The sequence below is a fragment of the Sardina pilchardus genome, chromosome 11 (assembly GCF_963854185.1).
Source record: "Sardina pilchardus chromosome 11, fSarPil1.1, whole genome shotgun sequence".
NCBI classification, from domain to species: Eukaryota; Metazoa; Chordata; class Actinopteri; order Clupeiformes; family Clupeidae; genus Sardina; species Sardina pilchardus.
The window spans coordinates 20,563,588-20,582,016 of NC_085004.1; the positions used below are offsets into that span (position 1 = coordinate 20,563,588).

Here is an 18,429-nt window from a genome sequence, read left to right on the forward strand (position 1 = left end):
ATCAGACAAAAGGACCCTGAACAAGCTACACAGCATCCTGGACAATGACTGTCATCCACTCTACAGCATTATCATACAGCAGAAGAGCTTGATCAGCTGGAGACTACGCTCCATGACATGCACAACAGACAGACTGAGAAAGTCATTTGTACCCAGGGCCATACAACTGTACAATGCTTCACTGAAGGGAAAAGGAGAGTTGGACTTCTATGCATAGTATATCTGCACCTCCACCCTCTTATACACTTACATGGCATGACTTACATGTCTACCCTCATGTCTAACTCTTATATTATTACTATGTTAAGTTTATTTTAATTGTCCATATATTTATATTAGTACTGTTATTATTATTACTATGCTTACATTTTGTACTGTACATATTTATTACTGGTCACTAGAATTTTATCTTGCACTGTTGCACTGTTGGACTTATTTGCACTACCAACTTGACACACACCTCAGACTGGATCACAGTACCAATCCTCAGTACATTCATGCATACTTATCTATAGTATTCTACTGCTCCTTTAGTCATTGTTGATTGTTGATTGTTGATTTGCTTTTTAATCTTCCTGTTTACATTGTTTACATTGTACTGTATGTTGTGTGTGGTGTCTTAAGCTGCTGGGACCTTGAATTTCCCCTTGGGGATCAATAAAGTATCTATCTATCTATCTATCTATCTAACCTAAATGAGGTGATGAGACTGGATATTGCATGGATTGTGGAACAAGCACCATCTGCAAAGGAGTGGTGGAGTGTAATCAGACAGATATTATATTTTGTCTTGTAAATCATCTTGATGTATTACTATTATTGACACAGAATGGCAAAAATACAATTACTTAAAAGAGAGAATCCTGCACACTGTCCGTTACAAACATTTATTCAGTATTCACAACGTTTCGAGATTCACCTGAGGAAGGTCTATGACCGAAACGTTGTGAATACTGAATAAATGTTTGCATGCGGACAGTGCGGGATTCTCTCTTTTAAGTATAACTGGGTAACCTATTCCGACACACCTGTCCCCACAAAAGAGGTGTGCAAAAGCGTTTGTAAACCAAAAAAATATAGAAAAAATGCAATTACACCAAAAGTTCATGCAACCAAGTTCAAGCTATACATTTCATTAGACTACAGACTCATATCGTATATCATAGACACTTTTATCCAAAGTGACTTACATGTAAATTAAATTAAAGGCCAATGGCACAACATGGAGGCCGGAAATTGAACCCCCAACTTTTCAGACAACTGAATGAAACCTCCTCTCTCCAGTTCAAAACATCTAAAACCATGCAAAAGTGTATTTATTCTTCCTCACCGTTAAGCATTTATTAAATATTTGAAAAATAGTTCATCAAATGATAGGAAGTGGTTTATAAATAGGCTATATCCACACCATAATCATTAGTGCATGTGTATGCAACTGATAAATAATGGTAATACTTCATCAACACATTATTATTGCATAATTTATTATTGAAAGTATTTAGATATGCTTATTTAAAAATGATGAACAAATAATTTAATATTGCAACTGGTTTATAATAACAAACTTATGCAAAAATGGCTGTTGGTTTATTTATTAAGTATAAAACACAAACAGATTTTTAGATAGGCTTATTCACTATGAACGAACCATTTACAACTGTGCGTGCAAATGCTTTACTAATGAGAAATAATGTATGAACAATGCTTTACAAATGATGAACTATTTAAGTTTACAAATGCTTAATTATGAATTGTGTTACCCTAAAGTGTTACCATATGTATGTTAGCAATTCCACTATCTTTCAGTTTCTGTGAAGTATGGCAGAAATCTGACACCAACAGCCGATAAGCATATTTGCCTGTGGACTTACACAGCGGAGCAGTTTTAACAGGAAATACCTGTTAAGGAACTTAGCCAGAGAACACACCTTCTCATGCAATTTGCATTAGTTCAGTCCTGAATGAGACTGTTCCTGCTCAAAACAGTCTTCCTTTGTTTATTTTCAAACACATTCAGACTACAATGGTCATACATCTAACATGCATCTTTAAAAAACACACACACACACACACACACACTCTCAACAACATGTTATTCAAAATTGCATTTCTAAACTCTCAGTAAACTATAGACTGGGCTATGTGGGGCTTTTAGCGAGATGCCTGCGATTTAACTGATATACCTCATTGGATGATAACAACGCTTCACTGGCACTGCAGACGTCTAAGGGTGTGGTTAGTTTACCCATGGCTAAATACTAACCTCACTCCAGGGGACTAATGTCAACACTCCCTCCTTGCTATTGTTGTTGCTGACTAGGTAAAGAGTGCTATCAGTGTAACTTTTTCAGTGGAGGGGGTTGAAGTTGGGTGTTGAGGGATACTATTTACCATCAACAAAGTGCAGGGAATGTGTGGCAGCTGTGACACTGGAAATGACAAAACGCTCCAAGGCGAAGTACCTGTAACACAGAAAATGGTTTCTCTCTCACACATACAAACAGACACACACAGACACACAGACACACAGACACACAGACACACAGACACACAGACACACACACACACACACACACACACACACACACACACACACACACACACACACACACACACACACACACACACACACACACACACTGTGTGTGTGTGTGTGTGTGTGTGTGTGTGTGTGTGTGTGTGTGTGTTTGTGTGTCAAGCATCAGAAGCACCAGAACGGAATTTGGAGTTGGGTGACACATTGTTTTGTTTCATTCGATCCCTATTGGTCCGTGAAGAATCTGAGCATAGTTTCAGCCCCAGCAGCTCTTTCATGTGACATCACAATCCAGTAAAGAGGCACACACTTAATGCAAGCCACTGTGGAGCCCAGGTATTTAGCCATTTTGACTGTCTCTACTTCATTACACATTAGCCAGGAGGGAAGGAGGTGGGCAGCATGTTTATTCTAAAGAGGCGTAACAGCTCAGGCAACCAACCAACTTAAGGAAGGAGTTGAGAGGTCCGCCACACATTCCAGAGACACAAAAGCCCGGGTCAAAACAAGACAGGTCTTGTCCTGACAAATCTCAACATGCAAGCCAAGGACACCGCGGCTGACAATCGGTGGGGAAAGTGAGGCACTTGCATGTGTATGGAAACATGACTCTTCAAGCTAATAAGATTTGGAGTATGCAAGCATAAACATTTCATGGAGTCTAAGAGCCTCGCTTGGTCTTGATGGGCTTTTAAAGCTGCTGCTGGGAAGAGTCAAGCCAATCAATGAGGACACATTGCTGATCACAGCATATGTCAACCATTACATGGTCGACAGGCTTCTCATCTCTGATATAAACTTCCAGCACAAACAGACTAAACAGACAGAATAACTTATCCTTAGAAAAGTAGAATGGCTTCTCATTTTATCTAATAATATATCTAATAATGCTACTTTCATCTTTGCAATTGGCCTAACTTTTCTCCATTGGACCTACATTTTGTAAGCCATCAATGTTTGCATACTCTCAATGCTATGTTTACTCTTTGAATGTTAGTTAATGTTCAATAGGCTTTTCAGCCACAGACTTCACACACAAAGTGTGGGATTTCAGATTACTGCTCTGTTACAGTAAGTCGCTGAGCAATAACCTGCATCATTTGTGTGAATGCACAGTGAAAGCTTTTGTTTTCATCTGTAAGAGCAGGAAAGTTGGTCAGCCTTGGAGTATAACCATTAATAAAAGATACTCATTCCAGTGTGAGGCTCAATACAGACAGCGTGCATGAGTCATCAGTAACCCGTGATCAGTGGCAAGACTGTTGCAACCACAAACACAAAGAAAATCTTTTAATCCTTCAGTCCTTCAGCCTTTTAACAGTATTTCTTTTTAAATGATCATATTTTCTCTATATGAGACAATCCTCATATTGTCACTGTTATTTTCATATCAGAAGGAGTGTAGATCATTATGGTGGTGGTTAATAGGATGTCTGTTTGGAATTTGGCTTATTTTCTAAATATGTATATTTAATTCAGTTAATTAAGTTCAAACTTAAATAGTTCAATGTATGTGTGTGTGTGTGTGTGTGTGTGTGTGTGTGTGTGTGTGTGTGTGTGTGTGTGTGTGTGTGTGTGTGTGAATAATCAAAAGTGACCTATCATATTTTCAGAGCACAAAATTAATTCAATGAATGCTGAAAATGTCCGATTCTCAATGGGAGGAAGATCCGATAATGGAAGTTAATTGGTGCATAACATAGCCAGATACTGTAGAGTGAAGACTGAAACTGGCTACATTTGGATACTTCTGATGACCAAAGCAATGACATTTCTTCAGAATGATGCGTTATACCCTTGAGCAATATGATGACTGCGTCATGACTTATATCAGTCTAGCCCTTTTCACGCCCACATAATTCTGCCTCAAAGCTGATTTTGGCTATATCATTCACCATGTTTAATTTTCTGGTGTCAGGCGGTGTTGAAAGTAACAAACCACACTTTCAGAAATGTGCTGTGGGAGTTTGTTATCCATTCCAGAGTGGAGAGGGAGAGGAGGAACAAGGACACTAAAGAATATCAGCCAAGACCTGAAGGAACCCTATTGAGAATGCCTATAAGAAATGATTGGCCTTATTATGCATGTTCTCACCTTAATATGTTAGCTAGGTCATGATAGATTTACAAGCCTGAAGGAATATGTGCTATCTGCTATGCTTGTCTAAATGTATAGGCTATTTTAGATTGGAGTCTACAGAGAGAAGTAGACTGAGACTGGAACACAACAAAACCCTTGTCAGGTTAAATGTGTAATTAATGTAAAGATTTGTAATCAAAAGATAGCCAGTTATTCAAGTGTAGGCTAGGCTAGCCTTGTGAATGATGTCCAGAATGCACAGCATGATGTCATTCCGTAGAAGAAATTGATGGAAACAAGATTGAACTTTTTTTTTTTTTGATTGTTTGTATCAGAAATGTTCTGCTGAGTTCAAGAACGTTTCTGGTGCATTAGAAACGTATTTTTTTTTTACATTTCTTAATGTCCTCTTGGGGACTTAAGGTTCTGGTGAGCATGTGAAATTGTGTACACCATAAACTTTCATTATTTTGCCCATGTCTTTTTCATTTCTTTTTTGCAACATTATGCTGATTATGTTAAATGTTGTTCAGTGTATTGCTTCCATTTTTAGCGCTCAGTCTCATACATACACAGGAGGCCCTACTATCACTCAACACTACCATTAAATAAATCATGTTTGTATTTTTTGTATAGTTGTAATATGTTTTATAAATGGCTGTAAATCTGAAACATTTTGACAACAACACTTCTAAATTGCCCATTGCAAATGCATTACGTGGTGTGAATGAATCATGACACCATGAGGCAATAGGCCAATTCTTTTAATTGTGTTGTCATATATGACTCAAAACGCTCAGCTGTCTCTACCTTCCCACTCCCACAGTTAAATTGTTACAGATAAAGTGTAGGCCATATAACATGGTTCAACAAAGGTTCATTTAATGTGGGTTTAGTGTGTTTAGTGTTAATGAGTGTATCAGAGGAGTGCTGGGGTGTGTTTGCTGGAAAGAGTGTTCTAAGCACCATTGCATCCTCATACATATTTCATAACCATTGCTAACAACCAATAGGCTACAGGCTACCACAGGAAACATTAAGTGATACATTAAGTAGCTCTGCCTAACATGGTTGAGTTAAATGACCAATTATTTGGCTACATTACATCCCTCAACTGAGATGATTTTGTCCCATGGACACAACCTGAAATATGTAGGGGAAAAAGTTAAGGCAGGCATGCACAGGGTAGGCTTTAAGGTGCTGTCATTTGTGGTTTTCACAAGGATGAATGGCTCCTTTTAATACCACAGCCGGTACATCCCAGGAACATGCATGTGGGGATCGTCATTACAGTAAACTCTGATGACATGGTGTTCACAATAGCCCTGTTGTGATTATAAGGGGGAAGCTCACACTTCACCTTAAGCTGTGGGTGTGGTAGACCTGCTACTGACTGAAAGACCGAGTCTTTACAACATAGACTATCTATGTTGAGTTTAAGTCAAATAGCCCTGTAGTTGAGATGGAAGTCTAAATCTACATTTCCCATTGAATGGATTGAAAGGAAAGAGGAGATCATATCACGAATGTGGAAAAATGAACTAGCCTATGTTCAGTTTTCATGGACATTGTTTAGTTAACATTCCCAGTCGGTAAACTCACTTTGGATTTCGTTTTGTTTACGTGGTTTCAGATTGTCTGTGGGCTATTTAGCCTACCTGTAGACTATGCGCATAAAGGACCCATGACCAAACTTGGTCGGATTCTTTAATCATCAGTTGGGCGAGGTCACCTGCACAACAACGTCACCCTTTCGCCGAAACTACCTGATGCTGCTTATTTCCGCAACTGGAGGTTTGAGTCATTTTGAAGTCTCGCCGTGAGCGCCGCAAGACACTTCTTTTCGAGTGGAACCAAACAGGATTATTTATTGGAATTTTCTTTTAAAAAGGGATTTTAATCTGATGGAGGGTTGTTGGTGCGTGCGCTTTGGAGCTTTTCTTCTCGTTTTCCAGGTTGGTTATAGCCTATCTTTTGGCGCCGTTGCCTTTTTTTTTCTTGTTCCAAGCTACTGTTTAATTCTAGGCTTTTTAGTTTAACCCATTTCCTGGATGTGATTAATGTTGAGAGAAGTTAACTGTCAAACTTCGAGTTGAAGAAACGCTAGAATTAACGTGGTCTCGATTAAGTTCGTTTTTCCCACCTATGGCCTATGCTTATTTTTTATTAGCCTAGGCTATTATTTTTTTAGGCAGGTGGACACATAGCCTATTTGAATGAATGTACGAATCTGTTAAACTACTGTCACCGTAGGCTTAAAAGATGAATTAAACATGTGAATGCGCTTTCTACAAAGCTTTAACGTTAACTAATTTGACATTTTTCTTTAAAACATCAAGGCACTATCGTGTGTAACTGCGGAGGAGTCATCATGCGCACCTGGCTTTGAATCAGAACTCTATGTATTCAAAGTCGATAGAGTTCATCTTCACATTGGTCGGAGGCTTGGTAAAGGTACGTTTATGCAATTAACGCCGTAAAAGGCCTCGCCCTTGTTTTCTCATCAAAATGTTTTGGCTCCGTGGTTTAATTGGGGCCTGTTTGATTCATACAGTGTCTTAATTTTAACCACCATCAGCATATAGTGGTAACGTTTTAACTCTGTGCAGGACAGATTTATTAAAATAATTGTGATGGCTAGCCTATATATTTCAAATAGCGTTGCCTAAACTTGACAGTAAAATTACTTAACCTCAAAATTAACTTGAGATATTTGTTGGGGAGTGACCGCACATTGAGTGTCTTGTTTTTGGTTTTGTTTTGGTCTGTGATGACCCTGGTGCATCTGGAAGTCAATGCCACACTTGTTTCAGCTATCAAATGTTGCATTTTCTCACGCTACATTAATCTAGGAGGGCTACATGAGACCTTGGGCTGCCCCACCTGATTAAGGACGGCAGCAGTGTGTTGAGGTGCAGCTGGCCTCATCCCTGGCTGTTGATCTCTCTTTCCTTTATATTTTCGAAGTTTCAGTAGGCCATAAGACACATTTCAGTTTGATTTGAGACTGTGTTGTGGATATAAGTTGCCTTAGGCTAATTGTGTAGTTTCAAGTGTTTTTAATGTAAGACAATGCAGTCCTTTTAACCTAAATTTGTTGATTGGGTAGGAGTAGGACTGTGACCTTTTAGCTGTTTGTTAACTAGCTGGGTATTGTCTTAGCGCTAAATATGGCATTGTATATTGATGCCAAGGGGAGTAGATATCAATTCTTCCACCGTGTTGCCTCCATTTGTTAAGAGCTTTTTGAAAAGTTCAGATCCACTAATGTTTCAGTCATCCAGGTTCAGTCAGGCTGAATGTCTCTGTAGGCCTCTATGGGTGTGTTTGAGCAAGCCTTAACGTGACCAGGTGGGACAAACAGGTTTTGCTTCTGCAGGTGATTTTTTTTTCTCTCTCTCTTTGGGGGAGGGGAAGTGTGTGTGTTTCTCTCTCTGTGTGTGTGTGTGTGTGTATTCTCCTAAAATAGCATCACAAGTGTTGAAGCCTCTGAAGCCATCTCAAAATGGATGGGGAGGTGAAAAAAAAGATTCACATCCTTTTATCACAAGATGGTTGCAGCCACAATTGGTCTAGCTGACGAGGCACTGTGCTCTAGTCTGTGTTCATTCCAATCAGTTGAAAAATGATATGGCAGTTAGCTGGGTACTTTCCTTTTGCCTATGCCATAACACTGGATCTGTTCTGGTCTGTCATCTTTTAGTTTAGTTTCTTACCACTCATTCATAAACAATTACAGCAGACGGCAACATGGTAATCTTCTGATCATTGTCATCCTTTATCTTTAGCTGGCTTTGTAATTATGGAAGAAATGTGTTGTAGAAGACAAAACCTCTTTGTGCATCATCAGACAGTTTCTGAGCCCCCTTATCAAATGCTTCACAAAGCAGCACTGTGGTCACATAAAAGCCCATTTATTCATTTGGCTCATCGGTTTCAGCCATAATGTCCACTTCCTCCACTTTGAGCATTAATAGCTCGCCCATAGGTCAGGGAGTGAGACCAGTGGCCATTAGCACTTTTAGAGGACTGACTTAAATGGTCAGTGCTGCACAGTAGTCACTAATCCAAACCCCCCACCCTTCCTTTCTTTCCTCTGTAGTGGTTTTCGATGACTGCACCGGCCGCAAGCGAATTGTGTTGGATTCGGCAGACAGCCGTTTTAAAGTGGATACGGATGGAACGGTCAAGCTGAAGAGGCAATTGACCCTGCATGATGGACACAAGAGGTTTTCAGTGCACGGGTGGGACTCCCAAGGCAGGAAGTACACAGTTGCGGTTCGTGTGGAGCTCAACCGGCCGAAGCACCACCAGCAGCACCAGCACGACCACCACCACCAGCACGACCACCACCACCAGCACGACCACCACCAGGTGGACTTGCAGCAGGCGGATTTGCACCAGGTAACCACAGGCAGCACAAGCTGGAACAACACTGACCTCTGCTGACTGACTTTTGTTTTTACACCTGAAGTTTGTCTTACTAGTCTCTAGTGCTCAGGGAAAATGGTGTGTAGCCCATTGGTCCATGAAGTCAAAGACAACTTTATTTGTATATGACGGTATCATATATAGATAGATATTGTAAAAACAGGAATAAAACAAGATTGATTGAAAGCAAAAGAAAAGAAAATAAACAGGTTTTTGGTTTCTTTGGAAAAAAAAAAAAAGTTTCCTTGGGGTAGATTTAATTTCTGTTGGTAGCTTGTTCCAACAATGGACAGCATGGCTGAATGCCATTTCCCTCTGCTTAGATCTGATCCTGGGAACAACCAGTTGACCAGTGCCAGTGGATCTAAGTGACCTGTTGGGATTGTAAAGGACTAGCATATCTGATGTATTCTGGCAGCAGCATTTTGAATTAGTTGTAGCCGCCTGATTAACTTTTTGGGAAAGCCAGTAAAAAGGACATTGCAATAGTCAAGCCTGGAGGAGACAAATGCATGCATGAGCTTCTCTAAGTCCTTCTTAGACCAAATCGTAGACCAGGCTATATTCCTTGAATGCAGAATGCTCAAAGCATTGTCGTTGACCTGCATTCGGTAATGTAGTTTCACTGTGGCAATCACTTCTTTTTACTCCTCCCCTCACAAGTTCCTCCTCACTCCACCGATAGTCTCCTCTCTGGCCACAATCAGTTAAAAAAACCTGTTTTAGTATGATCATGCTTAAATTGGTTGAAGATAATTTAGTATGTAGTGTTGTGTGTTAGCTTGTTTGTTCATTTGGTCACACTTTAACCCCACAGCCCGATGCGACTGAAGCAGTTCCAACTTTGCCAGTCCTGGTGTTTCCAAAGTCACATGGTGGTCTAAGGAGGAGGAAGAGGGATTGGATTATCCCTCCCATCAACTTTCCTGAAAACTCCAGAGGCCCTTTTCCAAAACAGATGGTGCAGGTAGGTGTCTGGGAGATGGTGAAGTGTGTATTTTGGTGGGATGATGGATAGATTATTAACTGAAACAATTTGACTTCTAGATTAAAACCAGCCATGCTAAGGAGCTGAAGATCGTCTACAGTATTACTGGTTCAGGGGCAGACCAAGCCCCTGTTGGCCTTTTTACAATTGACCGTGAAACTGGATGGCTTTACGTCACTCAGCCCCTGGACAGAGAAAAACAGCCTTCCTATTTGGTAATATTTGTAAAAATATCCAATATCTGTTGGAGTTTTAAAAACTGGGAGCATCCAAGTGAATTTATGATTTTTGTTTTTATCCTACCCCTCAGCTTCTTGCCCATGCAGTATCAGTTGGTGGTACTACAGCTGAGGACCCCATGGAAATCAGAGTAATTGTAATTGATCAAAATGATAACAGGCCTACCTTTGTGAAAGATCCTTTCCTGGGAAATGTTGCAGAAGCATCAAAAATAGGTGTGTGTCTGTCTGTCTGTCTGTCTGTCTGTCCTATACATACTGTATGTATATGCATTTAATTGTTCTTCCTGTTTCATGTCAGAATTGTAGTGTCTTAATCACCCTAGTTTTCTTGGCTTTATTGTGTTAAAGGTTTTTGTTGTGAGCCTGAGGCCTATTTGTTGTTCTACAGGCACTGAGTTCATGGCTGTTAATGCCACTGATGCTGATGAGCCTGGAAATGCAAACGCCATCATTAGATACAAACTTCTGGGTCAAGTTCCACCATTGCCACGAGCGGATATGTTCGCCATCAATCCTATAACAGGAAAAATCAGGGTGAACGGCGATGGGCTGGATAAAGAGGTACACTTCACCGTGATTTGTACTTGTGATTTGCCATCTGAAATATTGATGCGATTTTTAGACAGCAGGAAAGTGTGGTGGGAAAAGTGCTGCTTCATAATGTGTTCTGATCTGACTCTCTGATTATGAATTCTTTCAGGTTTGTTACCTGTTACTGGCCCTCTCTCAAAGTGTATCATTTGACGAATAGTTTGAAGTGTTTAGTGCAGATACTTTTGTTGTCGTAGTAGTTAGTAGGTCATGCTGACTTAACACTGTGAGAAACTGTGAATGTCAGTGCACCACTTCTACTCAGTCAGGGTGCCACACCACTGTCTAATGTGTAGGACCTGAACCAGTGAAGGCCATTTGTGTTGGAGTCCAACCTGGTCTTTACTGTACTCTTATTAGTACTAACGTTGAGATGAGAGATCCACTGCTAAGTTGTGATTTTGAGAATCATTGTGGTATTTGACAAAACAATTAATGCTATACGTTTGTTTTTGCCTTTCCAGAAAATTGCTGAGTACACTTTGGAAATTCAAGCAGCTGACAATGAAGGAATGGGTCTAATAGCCAATTGCAAAGCAATAATTACCGTATCTGACAGCAATGACAATGCTCCAGTGTTTAAACCAGATCAGGTAAGCAAGGCACCAGTGGTGGAAGAGTGAAAGCCTGTCGACACTGCTGCCAATAAGTTTGAAATATTTCACTTCATGTGTGAATCTAGAATAAATGAAAGTTTCACTTTTTTAGATAAATTACAGGGGGCTTGTGTATTGATAATATTTATATTGTCATGGTTATAGTAGTCTTTATTTTCATTGGTTGCCTGTGGACTGGCCTAAAAAAATACAGAAGTGAGCCTGAAGAATGCAAGAGAATAGAGGAATAAAGTGGCCTACATGTTTGCAGTCTAAGGCACAGCTCTTTTTGCTAACGTTGATTTGCTTTTCTAGTACACAGTGACCGTCCCTGAGAACAAAGCGGGGGAAGTGGTAGTGAAGATGCCTGTAACGGATGCCGATGATCCCAACACCCCTGCGTCAGCAGCCAAATTCAAGATCATAAGTGGGGACCCTGCGGGGATGTTCAGTGTTGAGACAGGCCCCAACAAACAGGAGGGCATCATCAAGACAGCCAAGGTGTCTGAAATGAATCATGCCGTCTTTTGAATTATTGACTTTGGTTTGTTTGCTTTCCTTCTTTTTCCCCATCCTTCCATCCTAACTGAGTTTTTGTGTTTGTTGCGGTCATCAACTTAGCCTCTGGACTTTGAAGCAGTGTCCAAGTACACGCTGGTGGTAGCAGTGGAGAACGAAATCCCGTTTGCAGTTTCTCTGCCAACAGCCACTGCTCAGGTGGTGGTGAATGTTGGGGATGTCAATGAGGCTCCCATCTTCAGTCCAGCGGAGAAGACTATTTCTACGCCTGAAAATGTACAAGTTGGCACGCCATTAGTGGAATACACAGCCAGAGATCCTGACACCGCCAGGAAGCAGAAAGTGACGTGAGTGCCTGCGCCAATTTCACGTTTCAGCACATACTCCCATATTCCTACCAAATGATCAATATTAGGTTGTATCTCCAAATATTTTGACAGTCTCAATTAATCAGGTTGAGTGTTCAGCAAGTCAAAATTCTTCAATTTGAATATCAAAGGGATAGTTTTTTTTACTGCCTTTAAAAGACTTGAATACATAAAAATATGATGCACTTGGTGCGTACTTAAATACATTTAGATATGTCTTGAGTATGTTAAAGCTCATTTAATGTTACTTCTACGGTGGTAACTAGGATTTTTGTTGTCAGAGCACAGACTATAATTGGTTGGCAATGCTCTGTCACTTATTATTACCTCCACCAAGGAGGTTGTTTTCATCAGGGTTTGTCTGTTTGTTAGCTAGATAACTAAAAAAAGTTATGGATGGATTTCGATTAAATTTTCAGGAAACGTCTGAAAATGACCCAAGGAAGAAACGATTACATTTTGGATCCAGGAGGCGTTTATGTTTTTCGCTTAGCGGTGTAATGGCATGGTATGGCCACGTGGTGGCGATCTGAATAATTTAGATTCAAATGTATGACACCAAGGAAGAACAATACAGGCGGAGGTCTGCGCTCTCTGAGTGCTTTTCTAGTTAGTATAGATGCATCACAATGTAATAAAACTAGAAACGAGATCACCTTGCGGAACTGATAACCAATGCAAACGCTGCAGCTCATATTTATTTACTTTTGCTAGAAATTCTATATTACTATAGAAATTTAAGTACAGATTTATTAGTATAGAAGTATTTTATAAGTATAGAAGTATTTTTGGCCGGTAAGGGTGTGAAGCCAGTCTTAAATTTAATTCACAACGGTTCTACAAATGTCTTCAACAACCTTAAATCCTTTGGAACTCTGAAAATGAGACATTTGAGAACATCATGGGCTTTGAAGAAATACTGGTCCATAAAACAATAAAAATGTTCAAACAACCATTCCATCAATCGAGATTTTCTTTTTTCTTTTGTTTAATAGACATGATTAACTAAATAATGATGTTTTATTATATTTAATTAGTTGGACCCCTACGGTAATTCCCAGTAAATTCCATACACATGTACTATCTTACAGCAGCTTAACTGTCTCAATTGTAGCTTTATTTTTGGACTTTTGACATTCAACTTGAATGTTTAACTTGGGTCATAGTAGTATACTGAACGGTGTACTTTTCTCTTATGTTTGTAAGACATTATGTTTGTGTTACATTTTCAAGTTTATAAGAACATTAATTCAGTTGACAAAAGTGTATGTGGAGGGCACCGGTAGGTTCTTTTTTTTGGAAATAATTAAAGTGCTTCTTTACAGGTACAAAGTAGGCAGTGATCCAGCTGATTGGCTCAGTGTCGATAAAGACACAGGAATAATTAAAGTGAAGACTGAAATGGACCGAGAATCTAACTTTGTCAAAGATGGCCTGTACAAAGCCATAGTTCTGGCTATGGATGATGGTATGTAACTGTCTTTGAGACTTCCTCTGTTCAAATCTGTTTTTGTTTTTTTTCTTCTCACTGATTAAGTATCCTCCTTTTGTCCACAACAGATATAGTCCCTGCGACCGGTACTGGAACACTCCTGATTAACTTGCAGGACGTGAACGACAACCCTCCAGCAGTGGTGGAGAGGCTGATTAATGTGTGCAATGACGAGCCGCCTCCCATACAGCTTGCAGTCACGGATAAAGACGATGAAACGAACGGTCCTCCTTTCGGAGTACAGATGACTGGGGAATCAGCCAAAAACTGGACAGCTCAGATGAACGCCACAAGTAAGTCTCTTCTGGGGGCAGTGTGGCCAGTCATCTTTAATAACCGTTCAGTAATAGTTATAACTATAAAGATAAAAGCATCCACACTGACCGCATATAAAGAAAGTCTTTCCTTGTGTTGATTGTGTTGGCTAAAATATGATTGATTCAGATTGGCTGTCAGCTTTTTATCGTTCTTAAAATCGCTCTAAAAGTGATCCCCAACTGTATCATTCTTCTTGTTGTTATCGTTATAGTTGAAAAGTCTTGACATCATTCATATTAGCTAGCTAGATAACTTTGTTGCCGTTATCATTATAGCTATCAGTCTTGGTGTGAATGGCCCTGTATTCAGGTGTTTTTTTTTTAAATTATTGTCTGTTTAGTAGACTGGTAGTCCTCATAAAAAAATCTGAATGTTATACTAGGTATATTGATCCTTATCCTGTGTCGTGTGTGTGTGTGTGTGTGTGTGTGTGTGTGTGTGATCTGAAACTATTTTCATTTACTAAGTTGATCTTAGAAAAGACCTGTAATATTGGGAATAAGCTTAATTTTAAGAATTACTGATGGTTTCATACCGATGGTGATTTCATAGAATCTTTTTTGCTTCATGTTTCAGATACTGGCATTGTACTCCGTATGAAAACCAAGTTACCAGAAGCAAAATACAGCATCAGGCTGAATGTTCGTGACAACCATGGCTTGAGCCAAGTGAGCATTGTAGAAGCCCAAGTATGCAACTGCAAGGGAGCTGACTTTGCCTGCACAGACAGGGACATCGGTGCAGCAGGATTCGGGCTTCCTGTCATCCTGGGAATCTTGGGAGGTGTCCTGGCCCTACTCTGTAAGAATCTCCCCGCTCTGTTTTTTTTAAGTGTTTTGATCGACGTCAAGGATTGAAAGTGGCGGGCGGGGGGCTACTACTATTTTGTACTGAGCCCTGCAGCCAGCTCAGCACATACTGCATTGTAAGCGTACAGACCTTAAGACGCTTCTCTGCTGTCGGAGTTGATTGCTCTGCTGCCAGGACTCTTCCTAAACAAAATCATTCTCCCCTTCAGTGTTGGTCCTGCTTCTGCTCATGTTCATGAGGAGGAGGAGCAACGTGAAGAAGGACCCGCTCCTGCCAGAGGACGACATCAGGGACAACATCTACTACTACGATGAGGAAGGCGGAGGAGAAGACGACCAGGTGAGCTAATTTCTCACATCATGCTAGTTACTTTGTAGCTCTGTTTCCAGCCAACTTTTTAAAGTAATGCAATGTAGGAATTCCCCTTTTCATACATGTTCAATGTAACTGGGTTCCCATTTAATGCTAATGGTGTACCTAGGGTGTCAAACTGATGGAAAGGGTCATGTTCCTGGTCCGAGCAGCAAAGCTACAGTACCAGACATTAGTGTGCATAGGCCTTAGCATTATAACTCCATTGTATTGCTTTCATGCACGCGTTGACCATTGGAATGAGAAATACTGAGCCCTCTTGAATCTTCACTATAGGGGTGATGGATAAACTTGCTATTCGTAAAGGGTATAATGCATCTGTCATATATCCCCATGCATAAAACAGCCTGTGCTTTCTTTAAATTTCTGTAATCAAGCCAGTGAAGTGAGTCTGATCCAATATCTAGTCAGAACAGGTCTTAACATACTGCAGCTTTTGTGTGATGTACAGTAGCTGCCCAACAGAGGGCAGGTGAGGCTATATGCCAGTAAGGGCAGAGACATTCCTGGAACTTTGTACTTCCTGTTGGGGGGTGCTCTTTATTGTAACATGAGCAGTGTGGTTAACTTGGTGATTCATCTCTCTCTCTCTCTCTCTCTCTCTCTCTCTCTCTCTCTCTCTCTCTCTCTCTCTCTCTCTCTCTCTCTCTCTCTCTCTCTCTCTCTCTCTCTCTCTCTCTCTCTCTCTCTCTCTCTCTCTCTCAGGATTATGACTTGAGTGTGCTACACAGAGGCCTTGATAACCGGCCAGAAGTATTCAGGAATGACGTGATTCCCACCTTCATGCCCGCACCACAGTATCGCCCGCGTCCTGCCAACCCTGAAGATATCGGGAACTTTATTGATGATGTAAGTCAACTACATTTTCTTGTATTGACTGTTTTACACACCTGCTTTGATGGAGTTGGTGTCATCCTCTTAATCCCCTTGCTAATGGTGTGTGTGTGTGTTTGTGTGTTTACAGAATCTGAAGGCAGCTGACAACGATCCCACGGCACCACCGTACGACTCGCTGCTGGTGTTTGACTATGAGGGCGCAGGTTCCGAGGCCGGCTCCCTCAGCTCCCTCAACTCCTCCAGCTCTGGAGACGACCAGGACTACAACTGCCTCAACGAGTGGGGCCCGCGCTTCAAAAAGCTGGCCGACATGTATGGAGGAGGAGAGGATGACTGAGTGGACTCACTCTTTTAATGGAAACAGACCTAAACCTAAACCGCCTCGTTCTAAACCAAAGCCACTCCTGCGTGCTGGTGTTCATTTGCAGCAACAAAGATGTTTGCTTTGTTTTGTTTTTCTCTGATGGTGGGTTTTATCTTGAAGGTTACATGCTTTCTTGCATTTTAAATAATGACTGTAAAGCAAGGGCGTTTTAGCACTGATGGCCATTTGAATTGAAAGGCACTGAGTGGAATTGGGCATTGAGCGGAATTGCTCTTCAGATGGTATACAGCCTGACACATGTCGGTTAAATGTTTTGTATCACTTTTGTTTGTTCAGGTTTTTTTCCCCTTGTTGTAAACCGTTTTTTACCAGAATTTAATCACTCAGTCTGTTGAGGTTTTAAAGAAAGGGTATTTTTTTTAAATCAGTTTTCTATTTGTCAAGTCTTTTTATGTTGCTCATTACCCTCCTTTACCCCCTGATTGTTTTTAATGATGCTGTAATGCTTCTTTGAGGCTTGTGCTTTTTATGAACTGTGATGGATTACAGATTCAAGGTGACAATGTAAATATTTTATTAAATAAAATTCTCACACCTAGACCTCATAGCTGTGTGTGCGCGCATGTGCGTGCGTGTGTTTTGTTTATTATTTATTTTTAAATTACTCTAGATTAACTGCTGCTTACTTTTCTTTAAGTTCATCTTAAATCCCTATATTGCAATTAGCATTTTGCATCCCAGGAGTCAACAGTGGGACGGTCCAACTTGAGGAAGGGTGATGATGCTAACGTGCAGACACAGAATTAAGTTTTTTTTACTTTTAATGCTGATACTTTAGTTTAGCTATCTGAAAACTTTTGAAAACTAAAAAGCAGTTTGTGTATGTAATTCACATTAATGTTCACATTCGCAATTCAGATTAATGTCTGCATTGTTTTTGTTTTGAAGTTATCATTAGAGTTATCAACAGATGCCATCGAACTGACCATCTTGGATTTGCTTCACTTCATGTGTCTTTTGTAATTATCCCTCCTATCTGTGCAAACCCATATTGATGGGCTATAATTCTGTAGGAAAGGTTTTTCGTTACCAAGGTGTCACACAAGAAACTAGCCTACACTGTTCTAAAAAAATAAAGGAACACTTTGAAAACACATCAGATACATCATGCTGGATATTTACAGTGCCTATAGAAAGTCATCTTACCCTTTTGAAATAGTTACCTTTTATGTATTACAGCCTGAAATCAAAACCCATTTTAAAAACAAACTTTTCCAGTTTTATTTACAAATTTAGCTGTAGGCCTACAACATAATGAAAAAAAAGTCAACTGTTCTGAAAATTAATTAAAAAAATTAAAAACTAGAATAACAGGGTTGGAGAAGTCATCATACCCCTGACTTAATACTTTGTAGAGCTTCCTTTTACTTTCATTACAGCCATCAATCTGTTTGGATATGTCTATTATAGCGTTGCACACCTAGATTGGGGAATATTTGCCCAATCTTCTGTGCAGAATTGTTAAAATCCAGTCAAATTCTGTAAGGAACGGCGATGGACTGCTCTCTTCAAGTCAATCCACAGATTTTCTATAGGATTTAAGTCAGGGCTCTGACTTTGCCACTCAAGGATATTCACCATCCTAAACTTAAGCCACTGCTTTGTTCTTTTGGCAGTATGTTTAGGATCATTGTCGTGTTGGAAGGCGAATGACCTGCCCATCTTCAGCTGTCTAGCAGAGGGACACAGGTTTTCCTCAAGAATTTGGGTGTACTTGGCAGCATCCATTTTCCCTTCTATCCTGACCAATTGTCCAGTACCTGCTGAAGAGAAACATCCCCACAACATAATGTTGCCCCCACCATGCTTCACACTAGGTAGCCTACATAATTTTTATATATTATACCTAACATTTATAAATAAA

The 18,429-nt window shown here is 40.2% G+C and overlaps 1 protein-coding gene across 1 annotated transcript; it reads left to right on the forward strand.

Moving 5' to 3' along the window:
- Positions 1-6,317: 6,317 nt before the first annotated feature.
- LOC134095807 (B-cadherin-like) lies at positions 6,318-17,110 on the forward strand. The gene is made up of 16 exons (XM_062549497.1): positions 6,318-6,571; positions 6,956-7,070; positions 8,719-9,020; positions 9,865-10,014; positions 10,095-10,250; positions 10,346-10,490; positions 10,666-10,838; positions 11,333-11,461; positions 11,780-11,965; positions 12,086-12,330; positions 13,677-13,819; positions 13,912-14,136; positions 14,738-14,962; positions 15,180-15,310; positions 16,049-16,192; positions 16,308-17,110. The coding sequence occupies exons 1-16, from the start codon at positions 6,521-6,523 to the stop codon at positions 16,515-16,517; spliced, it is 2,730 nt and encodes a 909-aa protein (XP_062405481.1). The 5' UTR covers positions 6,318-6,520; the 3' UTR covers positions 16,518-17,110.
- Positions 17,111-18,429: the final 1,319 nt, after the last annotated feature.